General features: G+C 27.3%; 1 protein-coding gene across 3 annotated transcripts in view; it reads right to left on the reverse strand.

The window, feature by feature from the left end:
• Positions 1-756: 756 nt before the first annotated feature.
• LOC129963095 (sodium-coupled monocarboxylate transporter 1-like) overlaps positions 757-23,819 on the reverse strand; it is a 75,349-nt gene continuing 52,286 nt past the window's right edge. For all 3 annotated transcript variants that reach the window (XM_056077372.1, XM_056077282.1, XM_056077196.1), the window contains exons 3-16: positions 22,368-22,433; positions 21,146-21,197; positions 18,789-18,856; positions 17,383-17,537; positions 16,637-16,777; positions 15,150-15,279; positions 11,951-12,039; positions 10,499-10,614; positions 8,019-8,086; positions 6,260-6,346; positions 5,862-6,046; positions 5,670-5,770; positions 3,365-3,480; positions 757-1,011 (exon numbers count right to left, since the gene is read on the reverse strand). In XM_056077372.1, the coding sequence (XP_055933347.1) occupies positions 904-1,011; positions 3,365-3,480; positions 5,670-5,770; positions 5,862-6,046; positions 6,260-6,346; positions 8,019-8,086; positions 10,499-10,614; positions 11,951-12,039; positions 15,150-15,279; positions 16,637-16,777; positions 17,383-17,537; positions 18,789-18,856; positions 21,146-21,197; positions 22,368-22,433 (1,482 nt within the window). In that variant the 3' untranslated portion in view covers positions 757-903. The remainder of the gene's footprint in view (positions 1,012-3,364; positions 3,481-5,669; positions 5,771-5,861; positions 6,047-6,259; positions 6,347-8,018; positions 8,087-10,498; positions 10,615-11,950; positions 12,040-15,149; positions 15,280-16,636; positions 16,778-17,382; positions 17,538-18,788; positions 18,857-21,145; positions 21,198-22,367; positions 22,434-23,819) is intronic.

Raw genomic sequence — 23,819 nt, forward strand, 5'->3', positions numbered from 1 at the left:
AGCGATGTAGATTAAAATTAAGTTAAAGAGTCAAATTTGTCAAAATATCTGTGTAAAATTTTGGCCTAATTGGACAAAAAAAATTTTCCAGAATGTATATTCAATTTTCTTTAATATAATACTAACAAATCGAAAGAACCCCGAATTTATAACAATAAGAAGGATAAACTTCTCATGTCGGAATTCATAAAATAAAAAATCTGAGTACTCGAGGCATTTACGTACACAATTTTATAGGAAAGGGGATAACATTTTTATTACAGAGTATGCGAGTAAATTTCAGGGAGACTACTCTTGTTGTTTTTTATTGCTATTGCTTTGAGATTTTCAGAGGCCGCGGTGGCCTGGTGGTAAGGTCTCGGCTTCAGAACCGGAGGGTTTCGGGTTCGAGACCCGATTCCACCGAAGAACAGTCTTATAAGGGGGTCTGTTGCACGTTAAATCCGTCCTGACCAAACGTCCTCCCGCTGGTGTGGTGTGGAGAGGGGGTTGCCAGCTCAGATGTCATCCTCATCATCTGACCGCGGTTCAAAATGACGAGGTCCGTCCCTAAATAGCCCTAGTGTTGCCTCAAGCGGGACGTTAATATAACTAAGCTAAACTTGAGATTTTCAGTTCGTTGTTAGGAACAATTATATTGAAGGAATAGAGTGATATAAATTAATAAGAAATTATATGTATCGAAATCTCAAGGCATTTGTTTCTCTTGAAATATTTTCCATTTTGCGAAAACAGCAAGGGAAAAAAATTCGTAAGTACAACAAAAAGGACAAAACTTTATTATTTTATAATAGAGACGATATACATGCACATACATTCATATACATTTTGGTATACTTTTGAAAGTTTACCATTGAACAATTTCTTCTATAAAAATATACACAATGCAACATTTAAGTCTTGTTAAGATAATTTAGAGTCTGATATGTATGAGATTGATGCTTTTTTGGTCGGATAAAAGTCAGATTCGCTGATGACACTGGTTGTTCTCAGTGGTGTCTGTGACATGCCCTGCAATTAGAAACATTTTTATCATATAATATTTTCAATTTTTAAGAAATTATTAAATATTTCTATATATTAGAAGCTCATGTATGATAAAAAAATCGATGTAAAAGAAATCAAAATAATTGAAATAGCTTTAATTGAGCTTTAAAATAAACTGAACATTTGTTAGATGAAAAATCGCTATGACTTGCCTATGGAAACTCATATTCATATGTTCCAAAACTATTATCTCACAACAATGGTTTTTGCATTGAATTAAAATACATAAACTTATTAATTAAAATTCCATTAAATTAAAATACGAATACTCTTTAATGATATCAATTTCATTTCTGCACAATTTCTTAAATATAATTTGATTCACAGTCTGTTTTGATTCAATTAAACAGTCACAGACCGAAGAAGTTCACACTCATTTACCAAAACCCTAAATCACGTGCTTTTGCTAATGTTAAAATTATTATTTTTTTAAATTGCTTTTTTTAGACATTAACTCCGAAATAAGATTTTCACTTCTGCTTTTATTTTGTTGCATACATACTTTTTAGTCTGCTCCCACAATAATTTATAGTACATCGATTCAATTAAAGTCACTTAATTGAGACTTTACAAAGACTTTAATTGAGACTTTCAGATTTTACAAATAACAAGGGGGGGGAATGCAGTCCATATTAATCATTTAACAGTCGAAAAAATCAATAATCTAGGCTAGCAAGCTGGTTGCCAAAGGTGGCTAGTTATTATGAAAATAGCATTAAATATGATATAGTAAAATTTTTATTATGGAATTACAATGTTTTTGAATATTTTTAATCCAACAGATGTTGAAACTAATGCAGAAATAGTGATTTTTATATTCGTTTGTTATTGAAATGGCATCAATGAAGCCATGGTGAAAGTAAGATCAATTATGCCAGCGCTTATTTACTCATTCGCTTATATTATATATTATATATTTTTAGATATTTTTTTTCTATTGGGATCATATTAAGGACAATGTATTTGCAACACCAAGTGAAGATATTGATACATTCAAAGTTAGGGAAATTATTGAACAATATGTGGCGAGAATTTGAATACCGTCTTGATATTCGTCCATCTACAAAGGGTGTTCACAATGGAATTTGCTGACATAAGTGATTTCATTAAAAACTTTATAACCATCTTTACAATATATCGAAAAAAAAATCATATGCCGCATTATAATAGTTTTTTTAAAATACCTTTTCGTAATCAATGAAAGAGTTAATCAATGAATGATTTGATCAAAGTGTATCTTTCATGTATCTGAGTGTATCAAATTTTCAGGCTACTAATCTCTTTGGACTCAATTCTTAATTTCTACAGTAAAGAGATAGGCGTATACTTCTGACTTATATATATATTCTTTTTTAACCCTTTCTAGGGCAGTGGGAAGTATGCTTCCCACCAAATTTATCAATCTTTTTATGAAATTATGTAGGTTGGCATAAGTTCTGACAAATTTTTTTAGAAAGACAGAAACTTAGATGCTTCAATTCTTTATCTCACACAAAATGATGTGTCTTGATTTGTTACTTAATTATTAATGAACCAAATTAATTAATTAATCAAATTAAATTTATCTAATAAGCTAAATGAATACCTTTCCTTATTCTAATTTCAAGTCTAAAAATATTTTAACATACTATGATTAGAAAAAAAAATGTCCCTTTAAAGGGTTAAAGCATTAAGAAACTATAGTTTATACTGCTTGATTCAATAAATATATTGCAAACAAAGAATTATAAATAAATTTTTATACAGACACTCAAATGTTTGCGGAATTTTCTAGACATTATAACATTTTAAATGAAGAAAACAAAAGCTAATTGGCCGATTATAAAGCATTGATTATTTTTAGCCAATCAATGTCTGCTACAAATAAGACCGGTAATTGATTGGCGGATCTTCCTCGAAGCAACCAATGAAGTTATATAAAGGTATCCGAAACAAAGAAATTCAAAGTTTCGTAACTTGATCAATTTTATTCGCAGATAATTGGATATTTAATTTGATTACAGTATTAGAATGTTCAAAATTTTAAGAATATAGGGTCTTATAAAAATTAAGCTTTTGTAGTTTGTTTTGCAGTATATTTATTGACTAAGGGTTATAAAATATAATTTCTTATATCATGAAAAGTATTTTTATAACTGGATATAACTGGATTTTTATAACTTATATGTTCATCTCTAACGGTTTAGAAAAGATTTTTGATACATAGTTAGAATGGACATTCTGTATTTACATGTTAAAACTTAATAACATGTTTACTGAATCTATAACACTGAAAGAGCTAATATCAGATTATAAAATAAAGTAATAAACGCATTACTCTTTTTTCTTTATGCAAAACCATCTCTTTGAATTTGCCACCAGGCATGTATTTGCTGAGCCATGTTATAAAGGGCGATAATAATCTTTCATCCACAATTTCTTCCTCTTTGGAACCTGCAATAAAAAAATAAATGAAATTCAAAAACAATAAAGTAACAAATTTTGATAAAGATTCGAAATTAATTTTTAATACACATTTCCCAGTTCGAAATTGTAGGAGTCATAATAAATATTCGATTTACCAAAAATACTTATTAAGAAAAAATTATATTTAAAAATGAGAATAACTAGACGAAACTACAAATTTGAAACTAAAAATCATGGCAATGAGTTTTTAAAGCATTTTTATATATAATACATAATTAGTATATAAACAATTAGCAATTTTAATGTGTAAGATTATAATAAATATTTTTGCTAAATTTAAAAAAAATTCTCTAATTAGGATTAATAATTTTAATAACAAATGTAACACATTTTATGTAATACCCTGGAATGATTTAAATGGAATGATTTAATGCCCCGGAATGATTTAAAATTTATACACTTACGATTTCTGGAAACAAGAATGCTTGAATTTTAAAATGTTTTTGAAATTAAAAGTTCACATTTCTTTGTTTAATGAAATGATAAAGAAAAATCCGAGAAAATCAAATTCTGCAGCTATTTGTATACTAAGCCTCAAGAAGCAATATATAGGAAATTTAAGAATGAAAAATTAATTTCTTCCCTTTCAAAAAGTTAAATGGTATTAACAACTTCTAAATGTTTCCGAAAAAGATTTAAACTAAAATAATGATAGCTTATTTTAAATATTTGCGATTCCATTACCTAATGAGAAATGCATTTAAAGTGTAACATTAAAATATACTAGCATGCAATGCATAAAGATCCTTCTTTTTGCTTCTTAACTTCAGAGAAAATCACTTCCAGAACATTACCTGTACAGAAATGCCTGACTCTTTTAAATCATGACATTTTATGTTCAAAGCTTGAAAAAAATCATTCATTAATTTTCTTCTGTCCATTGTCATTCTGTCCGGTGAATTTGAAATTTATCTTTTATTTGAAAGAGCTGTAAACAAGATTCTTAATTTTTATTTTGCATATTGACCGGTGCATTGTTTCTGTAAAGCCCTTAACTATGTAAAACGTTATCAAATAAATTGGAATTTCTTATTCCTGAAATTCGAAAAGCCTAATTTTTCTATCACTTTAATTAATTAAATAATTACATCTTTTTCAAAAATTAAAATAATTCTGTATTTCACACAGACTAGGCTGCCAATGACCACGAAACAAACTGGGCTGTCGGTGATAATTATTGTCGACAGTTTATTATCTGTTACTACATTCACAGCATCTGGGTAAAATGATGTTTGTAAACAACACCCTATTCGCAGCCAGTGATCAGATCGACTTACCCTGCATCAAAGCCTTTTTGAACAATTAAGATAAAGAAAGGGCCGACTAGTTTTCAAAACATTGTTGAAATGAAGTTAGTTTTGTCAACTGCTGTAAGCCGCTTTGTAGTTTTGTTAGCTACTGTATGCTTCTAAATTTTAGATACTTGGGTACTTATTAACTGCGGTTATAGAAACCTTATTCGGAGCTTATTTGTAGGTCTTTTAGGCCTTTTGTAAGGCCATTGAAACTATCGAAGCAGAAAAAGTATAAATAATAAAGCAGTAGCAGCATTAATATCAATAATATTCAAACTTTCTCCGCCCAAGTTAAGCACTGTCTGTTAACAGTTCTGCATATATGATATGATTATCATTTTACCAGATTGTATATAGCATTTTGTCAGATAATGTAGCATGATTTTAGGAAAAAAAAAACCTATGTATTTTATTTAGAAAAAAATGGTACTGTTATCATGAAAAATTTTACTATTTTATAAAATTTGATATACAATTTTTTTTTACTTTTGTGACACATCTTTAAAAGTAAATAATGCAATTATTTTCAATCCGATTTGGCAATATATTATTCTAAAAATTAATGCCATTCGGAAATAGTAATCATGATTTCAATAGAGCTTTTAATGTAAACTAATCCTACGCCTCGTTATACCCTCATTTTTAGAGCATAGATAACTCCTGGTCAATTTGGGATGGTTGTGAGTGAAAATGGTAAGGTGTGAACCTATTTTTTAAATTTTAAAAAAAATATCTATAGTTAGAAAATAGAAGAAATGTTAAAAAATATTAAGAATAAAATTTAAAAGAGTAGAATTGCCTTGATTGTTTATTTTTGCAATTCATTAGGTACAGAACATTTTGATAGAAAGTGCAACTTACGTGTTATAAGACTGACCACTATGCCTACTATCATGACAACCATGAACCCTATTCCACTCAACCACAAGTAAGACAATCGGTAAGGTGGCAGTATATCATCGCTGAAAAGAACGAGGACATATGATTAAACTTTGTATGCAAATATCATTACACAATTTAAATTCATTTTAATTTCATCAATCGATATATTACTTGTTTCGAATTATCTCAGGGATTGATGTCATGTTTGCGATATCGATATTAGTAGCGTTGAAATAAACATCAGCACAGCCTTGGTAGGATAGGGATTGTTCTGGTATGTAGGGCTGACTTGCAAATGCTCCCATTCCAAACCACATGGCAATTCCAAAACCACTCACAAGACCTGTTGATGCGCCCTGAAAAAGACAAAAGTAAAAGCATCATGAAATAGCTTGTTTTACAACAGATATTTAGAATATGTTGATATAACTGCCACTATGAAACAAATATTGAATAATAATGTTTATAAACTGTTATGTATCTGAAAATTGGAAATAAAATGAATTATGAAGGAGTTTTATAAAAAAATGATCTAGGCAAAGAGAAAATCATTAAATAAATTTGTTTACCCATGTATTTGCAAATGGGATGAACATTCCAAGAGTAAATGCTCCCAGCATTGGTCCGCCAACTATTCCATGGATGGTTAGAGCTGCCTGAGAATAATATTAAGAATGCATTGTTAGTAAAATTCTGGAAGGTGCATGTAGAGGTTAAATTTCTTTTATATATTTTTGAGACATTGAGTACATAATATGTAATCTAAAACTGTCTTTGCTTTGTTAGTTCAAGTACCATTTTTTATTAATTTTCAGAATACGAAAAAGGCAAAGTATTGTAAACATCAAATTCTGGCGAATCTTTACATTTTAAAACTTTGAGTCCGAAAATCATATTTTTCGGTTATACGTGCCTGGTCTTCTTTCTGACTATGAATAGAATAACTCAAATATTCTTTGGGCTAGTTGACTGAAATTTAATTTGTGGTTTTTGCTCAGAGTCAATAGAGTTCTGTCAAATTTGTAGTGGAATCAATTCGTTCCGTCTGTCTGTCCAAGTTCAGGTGAAAGCAATAATTACAAAACTTAAAAAGCAAACTGGGCGAAAATTGGTGCACAGATTTAGCATTTAAAAAATAGAACTGTTTCGATTTTGTTTTGAACCAAATTCAATTTGGTGTTGATCTCTTGTCGATCTGTTACTTTTGCATGCATACAAATAAAATTTGTCATATTGTTGTAGCATTGAAGCTATTGATTTTTTTATTGAAGTATGAGCCAAGTTTGTTGTTAAGTTGAGTGACTGCTGATCTGTAATTTTGCATGTATGTAAAAGAGATAACAAAACGTTGTTACAACTCGAATAAATGAAATCAGAAACACTATTTTAGCATCCAATGTGTGAAGTCATCATATTTTGAATCAATCATATGTTGACTGAGCATCTTTCAGCCTGCATTTTCTAATAACGTAAACTTCTACATGCTTTCTGAGACATCTAATTTTCGTTTTATTCGGTCGATATAATGGCATCTAAAATGCATATTAGTTTTTATATGTTATAATACGAAGAACAAAACTCTCATGTGATAGACTCTGAAAATAAAAATTTGAGCACGCAGTGTTATGGTTCTTTCCAGAGGTATACTATTTTATGCAGGAGAGTGTAGGAATTACACCTTTATTAGAAAGAAGAAGGAGAAAAGAAGGGGTGAGACTGGTTTAATTCATAAGGAGAAGATAAAGGGTGAGACTGGTTTAATTCATAAGGAGCATTCATCTATTGCCATAACAATAGAATAAAAAATGTTTAACATCTTAAATCAAACAGAAACGTGGAATTTATCTGAAAGTAAATAATTTACCTAAATTCGCTAATTTTCTTTTTATTATTTTATAATTACGAAGAAAAAAATGTTATTCTATCATTAGAAATTACATTGAAATTAGAATTGCAGATGATGGATTTAGAAAACAGCGAGCTTTACGTGAACAGATCCCAGTATTAACAAGTGCAAAGTGAAAAATTTACGTTATCTAAGCTGAGCACAATAATCTGCGTGTATTCTATTTATTAATTCTTTACTAATCTATCTATAAACTATTCTATTTATTCTATCGTAACTCATAAGTTGATTTGCTACTTATGAGTTAAAATAGATTAAATTAATTAGTGTGATAGACTTGTTATCTTGAAAAATTTGAGACATTACTGCAGAAAGATAAAATTTATATTTTTAATCTACATGTTTTGAATGAACAATATCAGTTATAAGTATAAAATTATATTAAAAGAACTCAAATAATTTTTAAAAAAAGTTGTATTTACCTGCAAAACACCTCCCATCTGCTCTGCAGCAAAGACTAGAACTATTGATATAATTCCGAAACTCATAGCTGAAAAAATATCAATTATAATTTAAATATTGAGATAAAGGTTTTTGCAAATATTGAAAAAAAATTGAGGGGGGGGGGGAAATTACTTATAATAAAAACTGATGATTCAACAAATTGAAATTTTGAATGGGCGTTCTAGCCTCTGTATTTTAACTGTTTTATATACTCAATATTGAGTATACTCCAATTACTTCTTTAAAGATGTAAAAATGTAATATAAAGTTAAGCTTAATATTTACAAGAACGTAAAAGTATATACTAGGAAGTATATTTAGGTTAAAAAAATTATGAAACCCTCCGGATATTTTAATTATATATTTTGCATGTGATAAACACTAAATGGGAAGTCACAAAATTAAATATACATTTATAGAATTTGTCAATTAATCACTTTTTTTGTTGAAAATTTTCTTTAAATTATTCTTCAGTTACTCTCGATGCATATAATTGTACCAATAATTTTTTACAAATGTAATTATTTTTTTTCGCTATAAAAACCCCTGTAATGAATTTCTGAAAATGTGCTTTGTTTTGCTATAAAGTAGTCAAAGGATGCAAATCTCTTCTAGAAATTGCGTGGGAAAAGCCATGTTTGCATACAAAATATAGTAAATAAGTATCGTATATAGTAAATATAGTAAATAAGTATAAGTATGGATTTAGGGTCAAAATTCCAGGAAGAGGACGTAAAGAGTTTTTGAGCGTTATTGCAAAGAAAAATATTACACGTTCAGTAAAAAAAAGAAAAAAAAAAGAATCCAAAGTTAATGAAATCTCAAACTTGCATCAACGATTACTGCATTGGGGAAAAATCTTTCAGCTGCAACTGTAAGACGTGTTTTTCATAATGCAGGATTTCACTGTCGTACTCCAATACAGAAGCCATTAATTAATTCCATCAAGAGAAAAGGAAAATGACTCTTTTGCAAAAAGACATATTTCAAAGCCAGAATCATTCTGGAATAATGTTATTTTCTGTGATAAAAGCAAATTTAATCTATGGGGGTGTGATGGATGATCTAAAGCGTGGAGGGAAGTTGGAAAAGAATTAGATCTTAAGAAGAAACTAAAAAGAATTAAGACTGGGAATGGATTTGTCCTCGTTTGGGATTCGCAGCAAATGAAGTAAGAGAACTTGTTTTTATTGATGACATTATGGGTAAACTGGTATATCTTGGTTTTTAAAAGGATATTATACATAAAAGTCCGATACAATAGGACCAGGGTCAATTTTCATCTTTCGCAAAACAACGATCCGAGACATACTGCGCGGATTGTTAAGCTATAGTTGTTGTTCCAGCTACACAAACCACTCCGATATCCAAACATAAATGTTATAGAAAATTCATGATCTTAGTTGAAGAAAGATGTCCATGAACACGATATGATAAATAAAGATGATTTTAAGAAAGTCTTAAGAGAAGAGTGGGCTAAAACATCAATTGAAACAACAACAACAACAAAAAAAAAACTGTTGAAATTTATGCCTAAGCGATTACAAGTTGTAATTCAGGCAAAAGATTTTGCAACTAAACATTAATTTGCTTATTGGCACAAAATTCATATAATTATATACTTATTTTTGTGACATTCGTTTTTTATTTAAGTGTTATATTTATTTAATTTTATATGAAAATAAATTATATTTCCTAATTTTTTCACATATTTTTAGGGGCTGAACATCACAAATTTGTAGGGACTGAGCATATAAAAATGCAATTTCCTTAAAGAAAGATTTAGATTGTTAAGTAAAAACATAGTTTATATATAAACTAATTTTTTTATATATAAATTTTATATATAAATTTATATATAAATTTTGGAAAACCCACTATATTTTCGAATAGTTACTTTTTGTAAAAGTTGGAGCAGAGGACACTAGACATGCCATCAAGATACCAAAGGATATAGTTCTTTTTGGCAGATTAGAAAGAAATATGATCTTTTAATTTTTAAATCTTAGTGTACTAGCTTAAAACTATTACAATTACTAAATTTTTCTAATCAAAATAACTTCATTTAAAGATTTGTTTCTTATGTTTTTGATTACTTTTACAAATAAATAAATTGGAAAATTAAAAAAAATATCATATTTTTTTCCAGACAATATCTCGAATAAATGCCGGATTTTAAAAGAAAGGAACATTTATGGAGAAAAGTTCAAATATCTTGTTCATATTGGTATCTACATATAAGAATAAAGTTCTCAATGTATTTGGAAATTCAGATAACTCAAACTTTTCAAGACTGGACAGTTCGCAATTTTAATGCTCTGTTACAACATGATTTGAGATGATTATGTTAAATGCAACAGAAATTGTAAATTTAAATTTGGATATTTATTTATTTATTTAAATGATAAATAATTACCAAATATTATGTGCAATGTTTAAAAAATTTTAAATATTTTACCTAATATTTTCGTAATCCTTGTGGCCCATACTTCTGTTATGTCTGTAACAATGTATTTCTTAATGATGTCTTCCAGCATCACTGCTGACAGAGAATTGACTCCAGAGGACACTGTGCTGCAATTTATAAATGCCTTATATGTTTGAGATAAAATAAGAAATATAAGTTTTTGAAAGAATTCAAAATGTATCAATTAGATATTTTGATGCTTTAATATTAAAATTATCTGGAGTATTTTTTTTAGCTAGAAATGAAATGGCAATTAAAATAATTAAATTACATAAAAAACAATAATTCTTTAACTAAATATTGTTGAAAATAACAAAACAAAAAACATAATTACGAGCATTAAAAATGAATGAAGATGTTTGATTACTATGATTTATTATAGTGCGATATATTTTATATAATCGTAATAATTTTCCATTTTTTTCTCCATTCTCTAATGATTGGTCTTACAAAATTCAAAGCTTTTCATTTGAATATAACTTGTTTAGTTTTATTCCCAGAGGAGGTGAACTCTTTTTGTTTAAAATATTATTTATTAAGATTATTTTAATTTTGAAACGACTAATAATATCAGGAAACCATATAAGAATTTAAATTTCGTAATTCACTCAAAAAATATTTAAAAAATTATTTTTTACTTCATTTAAAACATTTTGTTAACTGAAGACATACGACTGCACGAAGTAATTTACAAATTAGGTCATAATATATATATATATATATATATATATATATATATATATATATATATATATATATATATATATATATATATATATATATATATATATATATATATATATATATATATATATATATATATATATATATATATGTATATATATATATATATATATATATATATATATATATATATATATATATATATATATATATATATATATATATATATATATATATATATATATACATGCTTCTAAATGCGACCTATTTAGACTTTTCTGCTATTAAACATCACAAAGATTTTCTTTTTTATAACTTTTAAAGAAATTTGTTTCTGAATCTAATCTGATGGATATATTTAATAATGACTTTTCAAAGCAAATACTATGTTGGAATTCAATGCTCATTTCCTTTTCCATTCAAGTGGTTTCTTCTCTACTCCTCAAGCTGCTATTTGCCTCTATGACGCATACGTGTAACATGAGGCACGATTATGTTCTGACAATTATGTCATTTCAAATTTTTTCCTATAATGCAGTTGTGTAAACCGAGGAGAACACGAATTCTCTCTTTACCTCTTTTTTTAATGATATTTAGTATCCTTGAATGTATCTATATGTGAGCATTACTGTAAATAAATGTTTTTGTAACTGAATTATAATATTCACTATATTAATTTAATTGCTTAGTTATAAAATTATTAATTTTTCTAAAATATCCTCATAAGAAAGAGCAGAAATTTTTAAATCGAATACTTACCTTAAAGCTCCGCTGAAAATCCCCGATACGAAAAGCCCGGGGATTCCTGGAAAAGCTCCTAAAGTTTCCATTACGAATCGAGGGAACAGCTGGTAATAGAAATCGATATATATAAAATAAAGAAAGCAACATTTCAAAAATTGAAAAGTACTTTTGAAAAATTATTTTATTTAAATGATGGATTCTAATCTTCTTCAAAGTAAATGAAACAAAAAAAAAAAAAAAATATGAGTCTACAAATTGTGAAATATTTATTGCTTTTTATCGTGACAGATTTATGTCTCTCAAGAATATGAATATATATTTTTTTATTACTTTGATTAGAAATACAGGAAAAATTTTTTTGATAGAAAGGATAAGAAAAAATCCTTTGCGTTTTGATAAGAAATACACATTCTACTTCTAAGACAGTTAAAAAAATAGTTTATAACATACACATCTAACTAGCTGTATTTAATGACCAGCTGGCTGGGAGAGGATACTAGTTACGTTGAATGTAAAATAAAACTCTTATCCATAACTTGATACTCATGGTTCTTTCATAAAAAAGAAGGAATTTGTATAATCATAGTAATATCAAAAACTGAAATCTATTTCAGATTGCTGGCCAATTTTTGAAGTAAAGTAAATTCATTTTCTGATTTTTCACGGAAATTACCCCGATAGTTAGTAGAATCTTTCTTTCTTAGCTTTCAACAATGAAAGAATATTGTGTAATTAAATATTTGAAGAGACAACGAAATCCATTTAAATTTTCATTAATGATAAAATCTGTTAAGGAAATTAATGCAATCTTTTTAAAGATTGTCAACATTCAGGGAAAATTTGCATGCGAATAAAATAACTATAATTTAAAAGTTTGCTCTTAAAATTTTTTAATAGAAAGAGAAGTATGTGCTTATTTTCTGAAGATACAGCTGAAAAAGTTTTCAAAAATGCACTTAATCAATTGAATTGACTTAATTTACTTAATCAATTAATTGAAATTTAAAAAAATCCTTCCAGGACACAAATTTTTACTGTATCTTTGATGAGTTTTTTTAGCCCTCGGTCTAATGGACTGTCCCATAAAGCATCAGTGCTTTGCTCAAACCAAAAACTTTTTTTAAAGTATAGATGAAATGTCAAGTGCTAATTTTCTAGACAAATAATGAAATCAATTCGTATGATATAAGAATTTCATATCAAACATAACTTCGAAGAATTCCATATTTTACTTCAATTATTAAATCCCTTGAGCTATAGCGTCAGTTCCTTTTACATTTTTTAAGAAGAAAAATGGATTTCAAATAAAAATCATCTCACTAATATACGGAGCAATTTTATAAGTAATAAAAAAATGAAATTTTGTGGCAAATTTCATTTTTTTTTGATTTGGTAGTTTTGGGAAAGTAATTTTGGTAGCTTAAGTTTAAGACTTGATAATGAGTCTCTAAATTTGATATATATATATGAATGGTTAGTCCACAAAAAACATTGGATAATATCACAAATTAAAAAATTAAAGAATAATTCATTACATAGCTTTAAAAATCATGAAAATTCTTCCAATATGATAAATAATTTAGGATTATTAATTACAGTAATTAGAACAGAAAGGAATGTTCAAATATTTCGAAGAAGAATGTATTGCTTCCAGGGAAAAAATTGATTTTGTTGGCTTGCTGTTAAAAGAAAAGTCGGTGCTAATCAAGACGTGTAAGAATTATAATATATATTTTTAAAAAACATTTTTTGTTTCTGTTTTGTGAATGAAAATAATTTGTGCTTAAGAAATAAAATACCTGATTGATTCAGTCCTATTTTGCAGAAAAGAAGAACATCAAAATAAACATAAATGTCAAAAAAGGTAAAAAAAAAAAAAAAAAAAATAAATAAATAAATAAAAAAAAAAGCAAATGCTAAGTTTTCATAAAGCTGAAAAGTGTTGCAAAGTAAAAAATACTTTTGTATTGTTTTATTTTTGGTAAAAGCGTAAATTATTACAACAAGAAGTCACTCCTAAGCTCACTAGAGAAATTCTTCTTGTTTTTTAATAGCTATATTTTTGAAGTCATTTTCTTTTAATAGTAAAATAATATTACCAAGGTAATATGAATGTCCAAAATCTTCAAATGTTTCAGTATTCTATTTAATGAAAACAATTTGATGATTGTCAGACATTTACAACTTGAAATTAAAATAAGCCGAATTAAGTCAATCTAAATTTCATTTTTGAAAATTTGTATGCTTATACAAAAGTATTTTCAACAAAAATATTCAGAAAAATGAATGAGAAATTATAACTCGACTGGAATATTTAATATTTTGCTGTTCATGAAATAAATTATTTCAGCTGTAATAGAAAACATTCTCTCTCTTTCTTCATGATATTATTTGAATTTACGAGTTCTATCTGCATATATTTGATATGCAGGAGAAAAGTTTATCTTTCATATACTTATATTTATCTGATTGACAAATGATGATATCATTAATTAACAAGTAATATTATTCATTTCAATTTTCTAAATTTTACAACAGGAAGATAAAATTGAATTTTTTGTTATATTCACAAACCGGGCCGATTTTCTTCTATTTGGAAGAATAATAATTTTTTTATCACATGTGAAACTTAAAACATCCATTGTATTCGTTTGAAAATATTCAGTTTCTTTTATTCTTTAGTAAAAGTTGGGAAATCGAGATGGATTGTCTTTCTAATTGACCTCTATCTCTTATCTATGCTAATTGTGAAACGTTGTTGGTGTTCTATTGGTCAAACCATTTTATCTAAAACTATTAAATTTGGAAGTGGAGATAGGAAATATGAATACTCACCTAGGAGCAATTATTTTATTGAACTTGCAATTGAAAGTCAAGCGAGATTTGGGTGTTTTGTCGCGCTATTTCCCGTAAATATTATCGCAAAAACTAATTTTTACTACGCTACAAAATTTAAAAATTGTCTTTTAAATAATGCCAATTTAATTGTTGTGCAATTTTTTTTCTAAATTTTGGTAATTTTTCTACTTTTTTTTATAGTTTCAACAATTAATTTTTTTGTTGCAAAGAAATTCAATTCGTTTTCATTGTTTCATCTAATATTTAAACACGTGAATTTTTTCCATTATAAAAAACTAAAGGAGAAAGAGTTTACTAATTATCTTCATAATATTTGTGATTGAATTCACATTAAAATAGTTCAAAAACGAGGTACCTGATCGGGAGCTTGAATCATTTTCGCTCCTATTGGGTCGCAGTCGTGGTAGAAAGCATAAATGACGAGTCCTGACATGCTAGTGATGCAAATGAGTAGGATGAGAGCTGGCAAATTAATCCACAAACACCTGGAAGAAGAATATGCCGTTTAATACACGATAATTTTTTTTTATTGACTGTTATTGTTTTTTTATTGAATTATATTTTAGAACGTTTTAGCCTGAATTAAAGTTATATCCTATATCATATTATGCCTCTTATAATAGATAATAATAAAAAGATTAAACTGTTCTAAAAATTTAAATGTTGTGGAATTATATAAATTGATTATTATTTTAGTTATTCCTTATGAGAAATTGAAAAGTATTCAGAAATTATTTGAATGATGCGCTAATCATAACATTTTTATTGCAGAAATTGTTTTTGAATAATTATGTAAACATATTTCTTCCCAAAACAAATAGTTATAAAATGCCATGCTTACTGTTGAATGGATTACAAAATATTGATTCTCTGTAATCTATCTAAACTGTAATAATTTCTTCATTGCAATAGTCTTTTTATTTGTTCCTTTCCTTTTATGGGATTTCGCAAGGAAATTTGTTTCGAAAAGAAGTTGGTAGTTTTAATATCTTTGATTTCATCATTTGATTTCCTACTCTAATCGCAATTTTGTGAATTGAATTCGTATTCTTAAAAATTATTTAGTGTTTCAGTGGTTTTTAATGCATCTTGAAAAGTCGACAGAGTGACTTTTTGTATTGTGACATCTTTTTTTTTTTTTTTTTTTTTTTTTTTTTTTTTTTTTACGAAGTAAAGTATCCTCAACCAAATTGTTTGCAGCAAAAATTTTGTTGTGTTTACAATTAACTTTTAACTTCAGAATTTTTAAGCACTGCTGCTCTTTTCTGTGATATATAAATATACAGATAGAAAATTTAAGGAAATGCATAAAAATTTGAACAGACTATTGTAAAGCTTCTAAGATAATATGAATATTATAACTATTAACATTTAATGTTAAAAATATTTTGCTGATCAAGCGATTAAGAATACAGTTTTTAATTAAAATTTCTTGCATCAAATTGATAACCAAAGGTGGCTGGTGAAGCATAAGGTGAAGCACTATATATATAATTAAATTGTTATAGATGTTTTATTGTATAAGTTTTATCTGTAAATTTCGTATTGAATTTTTAAAACAATTGAGATTAAATCATACTAATAAGGATAAAATCCTAAAATGTGGACATATGAAATTAAATAAATAAGAAAGAAAAAACATTTTTTTTAATAATAAATGGGATTTATCTAAATATTACAATTGTTGGCAGCCATGAGTGAATGAGATGAAGATTCATCTTTCGAAACAATGTGCTAACAATTCTTTTTTATGAATAGCATCATGAAAAAGAGCGATATAGTCTCAAGCGTGCCTTTTCAAATGGGATATTCTTATCTGCAATTAAGAGTCATATAACTTACCTCTGAGCTCCCCGGAGTGAGCCTATTGTCAAGTATCTCTGGACCATGGCTTGATTGGCAGCGTAATTTCCCATCCAAGTGATGTAACCGCCAAAGACTAAACTCCAGAAAGTGTGTCGGACTGTAGGATCGAAATCAAACCTACATTCAACAAACACAAGTATTAGGAATTATTTTCTGTTATATGATTTCACTGGGTATTAAGTCTTTATTTAAGATATTTACAAACAACAAATTTTTTTATGACTATCAAGAGTAAATTATCCTTAAGTAAAATGTAATATGCTACGGGTCTTTCTTTTCTATCACTTCTAACAATTAATGATAATCTGATTTTCTCTATTTGTTGGTTCACTCTATAGGCCATAACTCTTTTATAACGCAATTTTTTGTTGAAATTTTAATCAATTAAAAATTAAAAGTGATTTTAGAATATTCCGTGGCAACTTTTAAATACATTATTGAAAAAAATATTTTTTATTCCATTTTAAAATAAATTTTCTTTTAAAGGTACCAAATATTAGAGACTAAACATATAGCTTCAGCTAAACTGAGACAACCTGAATTTATGACTAAAGAAATGAATTGCAACCAGAATTTCCTGTGTGAATATAATTCACATCCTTATTTTCTACCTCCCTCCCAAGTTTGTACTGTGAATCTCCTTGTACACATTTTATAATTGTACTCCCTGTACACATTTTATAAGATTTTTTCATGATTTAAATGATCGGCAAAAGACTTACTTCCAAAATTCGATTCTTCCACCTTCTATGCTTCTTTGCCACACAACATCGAAACCTCCCAAGTCGATGGTTCCCTTCACCACAATGACTAAGATGGACCCATACATCATCAAGGACTGGAAAAAGTCGGTCCAAACAACGGCTTTTATGCCTCCCTAGAATTAAAAAGTTTATCTTATCCAAACAACAATATAAAAATGCTTATATGTATATTTTTAAAATGTTATGAAAATCGAAGGGAAAGAAATATTACAATTTGGGGGCGGCTATTGTTGAACCTCCGACTAAACCCACTAGCCCGATTTCATCAGCTTTTATTTCATATGATTACGCATACGTTTAAGATATATTGACAATGGACGCCTGTCTTTCATCCCTATTTTTGAGAGAAATCTCAAGCACACTACTGCACTACGCGTTCTCCCTCTTTGTGTGTATATATATATATATATATATATATATATATATATATATATATATATATATATATATATATATATATATATATATATATATATATATATATATATATATATATATATATATATATATAAATGGTAGAGGTCGTAAAATGAATATCACGGAAACTATGATTAAACGCTGCAGCAATGAACTTAAAAAAGATTAAAAATGCGTAAAGACCTTAAAAGATACTACACTCTGTCTTAAGAACATTAAATATCAGTTGGAAATATAAACGTTGGAAATATTTAATCTTGGAAATAACAATGAATATTATTAAAAAAATATCAAGATTCTCCAAAATAACTTATCTGATATTTTTATAAATTTATATAAATTAATATATTTATTTATTAATATATATATTATTATATTGATATATATATTATAAATTAATATATTTATTAATGTTTTCTGAAATAACCGTTGTTTTATAAAGTTTTCTGAATGATAGCGAAAAATGTATACAGTAATGCATACATTAATGGATACATATAAAAATGTTTACGGTATAATATTTGTATTAACAACAAATGTATAATGAAAATGTTTGTTACCGTATTCTATCATATTATTAATGACTTTATAAAATATAGAATATAAGATAGATAACGTCAGAATTCCAATATTAGAAAGTCAAAAACATTATGTAGATATGATAAAGATATATCCTGTGTATGTATATAATTATTTTTGTAAAATGAATGATAAATGTTAATCATATGGAATTAGAGTTACCGCCATCAATGAAAACAATCCATAACTATGTATAAATATTTAGGTTTTTTTGTTACCATAAACTATAGCAAAATTGGCTTTTTTAAGGATTAAACTAATAATTGGTTCGCAAGACGGCTAACTTGGGATGCGAAAGGCATCTGAAAGGTCTCATACAATCGAATGAAATGAAAGTAACTAAAAAGTGGCGTGTTAATCATACTTACAATGCTGGTATAAAATGTGCAGACTAAGCCTATTGAGAGCACTGCTGTCCAAATTCTTATCCCTGTAACTGAAAAAAAAATCAAAACATAAAATAAAGTGATTATTTTAAATTAGAAATTTTGTTTCTACTGGTTGTAGTTTTAAGTGAAACCATTGATTATCAAAAATTGTTGTGACATAATTTCAAATTAAAATATAAATATTATTGGTTCAATAATATTTGTTAGAGTTTAGAATATTTCAACTTTGGATGTATATAATTTATTAAACATAGCATTGTATATATCCCCATTTATTAGTTTCTACGATTATAGATAATAGGATTTAATAAGATCAAGGAAAGGAAATTCACTGAAAAAGAAACAAATAATTTGACTACGTCCATTTAAATAATTTTAATAACGACACTGATAATTGATGTAGATAAAAATTGACGGGATTTAATATGAAAATTCAAGTGGAAAAGTAAATTATAATATCAAATATTAAACTGAAAACCATTAGATCCAAACGAATTTTATTTTTCTGTACTATGACTGATTATAATTCTTGTAATGATGTCTTTGAACAAATTTTGTTTCTTATGGGCCTGTTTTTTTCATAATCGTAATTGAATGATTGGGTTTTGCTGTAATTTTATTCGGAAACTAAGCAGATTCACTTTTATTGTAAATCTTGCCTATATAAGTAATGACATCTCATGATAATACTTTTTTTTTATCGAGTGAGTTTATTAAACGAGCATTTTTTAGAGTGAAAAATATTTTTTTGTCTGTTTAAAGAAAAGAAAATATTTTAAGTTTGAAAGAAATACAATTTTTAAAATGTATTAGAAAAGATAAAATTTGTTTTTCTTCTGAACAACATGTGAATTGTTTAGTTGACAAAACTGGTTGTTTCTCTGCCCTACTTTTAGGACCAAATTATTTCACAAAATAATGAATTTATTTGGAAAAATCTGCCACTGCAATATTGAGAATAAGTCTTATTTTTAATTAATGCAGTAAAGCAACTATTTTAAGGATATTAGGGTCTCTAACCTGAAGCATCATAGCGTGGTACTGTTTCGTCAGCCTTTATTTGATTTGTAAAATTTATTCTAAATTGTGCAACAAAGCCAATATGCACATAAAAATTTTATTTAATATCGTTCAACACGCGTTTTAAAAACACGGCTATTAAAAGAACATAGAATATTTTTGTAAAACATTACATTTATTTTTAAAAATTTATTACAATTAAGAAAAGATGTACAGAAATAAAAATATCATTGAAAAGCTTATTTTTAATTTTGACTTTAACATGGTGTAAAATTATTTTTTGTGAGATATTAGCTTCGAAGTTATTAAGGATAAGCTTTGAAATTTCAATTAATTTTACATTAAAAGTTTTATTAAAATTTTGAAAATCCCTTTCTTCTTCTTTTTAGAGTTCGTATTACCCCAAGAAATATATACCTGCCAAATTTGGTAGCTTTAGGTTCAAGGATCTATAGAGCAGTTTGAGCATTTTTTCTTCATGCTGCTTATAGACATATGTCAACTAAAAGCATTATCATGTTAAATAAACCAAATATTTTAGATTAAACTAAATGAATGTTTTAGATAATTATAAGTGAATATTTTAGATTAAACTAAGTGAAAGAGCTTAGGATGGTTGTTTATTGAAGTTAATAGCGTAAGAACTACGATTGGTTTAAAACTAGAACGCGCGTCACGAGTAGTCGAAAGATGGAAGGATCAAGCAAAAAGTAGAACGCGTAAGGGAGAGTAAACACCAAGGGAGAAAAGATCCCTGATAACCTTGGAGTTGGGATACCCGTATCTACCCATAGAGGATGAGACTCTGAGGGGAAAAGAGCTTTGAAATCTTAAGAAAGCAACGAAAATAAATTCTTGGAGAAAGTTTTAAAAGTTCATGTTATAAAATAGTGATGAAAATTTTGTGTTATATGTGTGTGCGCCTAGCAGTTTCACTTTTTATTTTAGATAAATTTTTGAAAGTTAACAAAATTTGTATAATTGTTATTTACATCATATTTAATTAAATATCTGTTGGATAGAGGTGTTTTGAATAGCGTTCCAAATATGAAAATGATTATAAAAAGTAAGGGCTATCTGTAAAAAAATAAGTAAAAGTAACAATACCTAGATGCTTAAGTTTTTTCTTTTATCGAACAATAAGGCATTAATACTAAATCCATAATGTTATTTGTGTTTTGTTGAATATACTAAAATATTTATCAGATCAGAATATACTAAAATTATATGTTAACTATGCATTAATATTGATATTCAATATTATAGAATTTTATTATATCGCATTAAATACTACTGAATACGCAAATATGTCTTACCTTCTGATAATGCTAATGCTGGAGCATACAAGACAACTGGCATATACATGAGCTTTAAATGTAAAAAAGAAAACTTTTAGAAGCAAATCAAATGATACTGGAGCAACTTTTGACACATACTATATAATATTTATCATTAGCGATTAAATAAATTAATTTGATTACCATAATAAGGTTTTCATTATAATTCTTATTAAAAAATTACAAGATAAATTTGTGAATAATTATGAAAAAATAAAACGTTATGTGAAAAATAAGTTGATATTTAAATTATTATATATTAGTATTAATTAGTATCTAGAATTCACAAATGAAAATATATTAGATTTACTTGTGTTTTTAAACATATATGCGGAGAATTTTCTTCGATCCTATTGATTTCTAACATCAGAGCGAAATTAATAACATTAGGCTGGAAAATATCAAATATATATCTAGGAAAAAGTAGAATAGACTGTTTGATGAATTTGAGTTTCGATTAATGCATGGAAAAGGACCATCAAGTAGAGAAATTTTAGTAAATTCTAATTTCGGTGCAAATTATTCTAACAAATAATTTTAACCATAATAATTCTAACCATATTAATTAGAGATAATGCCTGAAATCAGAAAATATCGTAAATGGGAAAAGCAATGGTGCGCAGACGTACTCAATCTCAAAGAACTTTCCTCGTTCATTTTTTTACTCTCTTTGATGAATCTTCAAGTGATAAGTGATAAAATTTTAATTATTTTTAGACTTACTTGTGTTTTTGGATATGCATTATTAATCATATTTGTTAAGAATAATTTTCATTACAAAAAGCTTATATTATATAAAAGTGATAGTAAAAAATTATGTGCTCTTCAATGCTTTCCTTTTTGTACAAAGACACTTACTTCCTCTACGAAAAGTAATTTTCCATCGCACTTAATGTAATCGCTTATAATGTAAGAAAAGTGACGATGCAGAATTCAGGGTCCTTCACTGTCTTCCATAATTTAAAATATGCGATTTCCATTTGAAACGAACCTAAACAATTAAAGCTTAATGGATAAGTCATAATAAGAAGATCGCTCGAATCTATCGTAAATTGTCTTCTATTTATTTGATATGGTCTGATAAAAATATGGTTTTTAATATTTGATTAGAAATACTCATTCTTCATTTCTTCAAGAATCATATAAACTTGGTTCAAAGAAAAAAAAATGCAATGTCAGTGATTGACAGTTTGAAACTTACCATATGTAGAGTGAAAACAATACATCCAATCGTTCTTACTGCTCTGTGAAACCTCAGTTCCAAGTACTGTAAAAGAAAAAAAATATTTAAAGAATGGAAAAATACGGGTTATTATTTCCTATAAAGAGAGAAAGTACAAGAGAAGAATTAAAAAAAAAGAATGTCAAACCAGAAGCTTCAAAAATGAGAAATAAATATATACATAATCAATTAAATTTCTGTCTCGCCAAATGCAGAATACATGAAAAATGAATGAAATCCCAAATAAATATTGGATGTAGAAATATAATTGCATCCTTTTTTACTTTAAAAAAATTAGTTATTAGTTATAAAAATTAAAAATCGATTTACTCAAAATATTATCTCTTAAATACTAAAATATTTGTCCCTCTTTCGGACAACAAACAAATTTCGCGGGAAAAAAATATTGATTGCTTAGATGCTATTTAGTTATCAAGTCAGTTTTAAATATTTGATTAGGAATTGAACTCCTAAAAAAAGCATTCAGCAAGGTGCGAACAAATAGTAATCTGAAGGAACAAAATCTTTTGAATACGGCAAGCAATCTTAAGTGAATGTAATGATTCACATCCAAGCAAAGTGATGCTACAGTTTTTCTCTGGTCTGGCGACATGTGGGTTAGCATTGTCTTTCGCATTATTCTAGGTGTTTTTCCCCTTCCAATTCTTGCATTTAAACTGATCATATCTTTCCCCAAGTATGACCTCATCATTCTTCCACATCTGTATCTTGAATGTTTTTTGTCGTTTATCATGCTTTCTGTCATGCATATTGAAATCAGTAATTTTAAACCATCAAAACCACTCTTTGCAACAGTATTCGATGAGGCATGTTCATCGTAAATACGTGCATCATAAATACATACATCTAACGTGTTCCTGATACAGTTTTCTTTGCAATGAACTATCTTTAAACTTAATCACAAATAGGTATTTCAAGCACATGTAACACACATCAGGCACTTATATTTTTTCTTAAGATAAAGTTTTCATGAAAACCTCAAATAAATTTTAACCAATCCAGAAAAATTTTTTTCTTAAAATTTCGCCATGTCATGATATAAAAATTTTAATTGCTAAAATTACTAAAATTTACTTTACTAAATCACTTTACTTCACTAAATTACTTTAATTACTGAAAAAAACTACAGTGTCAATATTTTGTGAGGAGGTGGAAAATCGAAAAAAAAAAAAAAAAAAAAAAAAAGCTTTTTCATATGGGAAAGCATGTATGCAAACTAGCGTATGGCGATGTAGAGGGCGCTATATGTCTAGAACTTTCATTCACTCGTAAAGCTGTTTGCAGCCAATCCTCATTTGACAAAGTGACTTCGCAGAAGTAACATGAAGCAGTATACATGGAATGAATTTGCCGATATACATTGTATCGGTTTGTTATGCGCGAGGATAGAACCTGGGACGTTGTGGTTCG

This window comes from Argiope bruennichi, chromosome 1 (assembly GCF_947563725.1).
Source record: "Argiope bruennichi chromosome 1, qqArgBrue1.1, whole genome shotgun sequence".
Classification (NCBI taxonomy): Eukaryota; Metazoa; Arthropoda; class Arachnida; order Araneae; family Araneidae; genus Argiope; species Argiope bruennichi.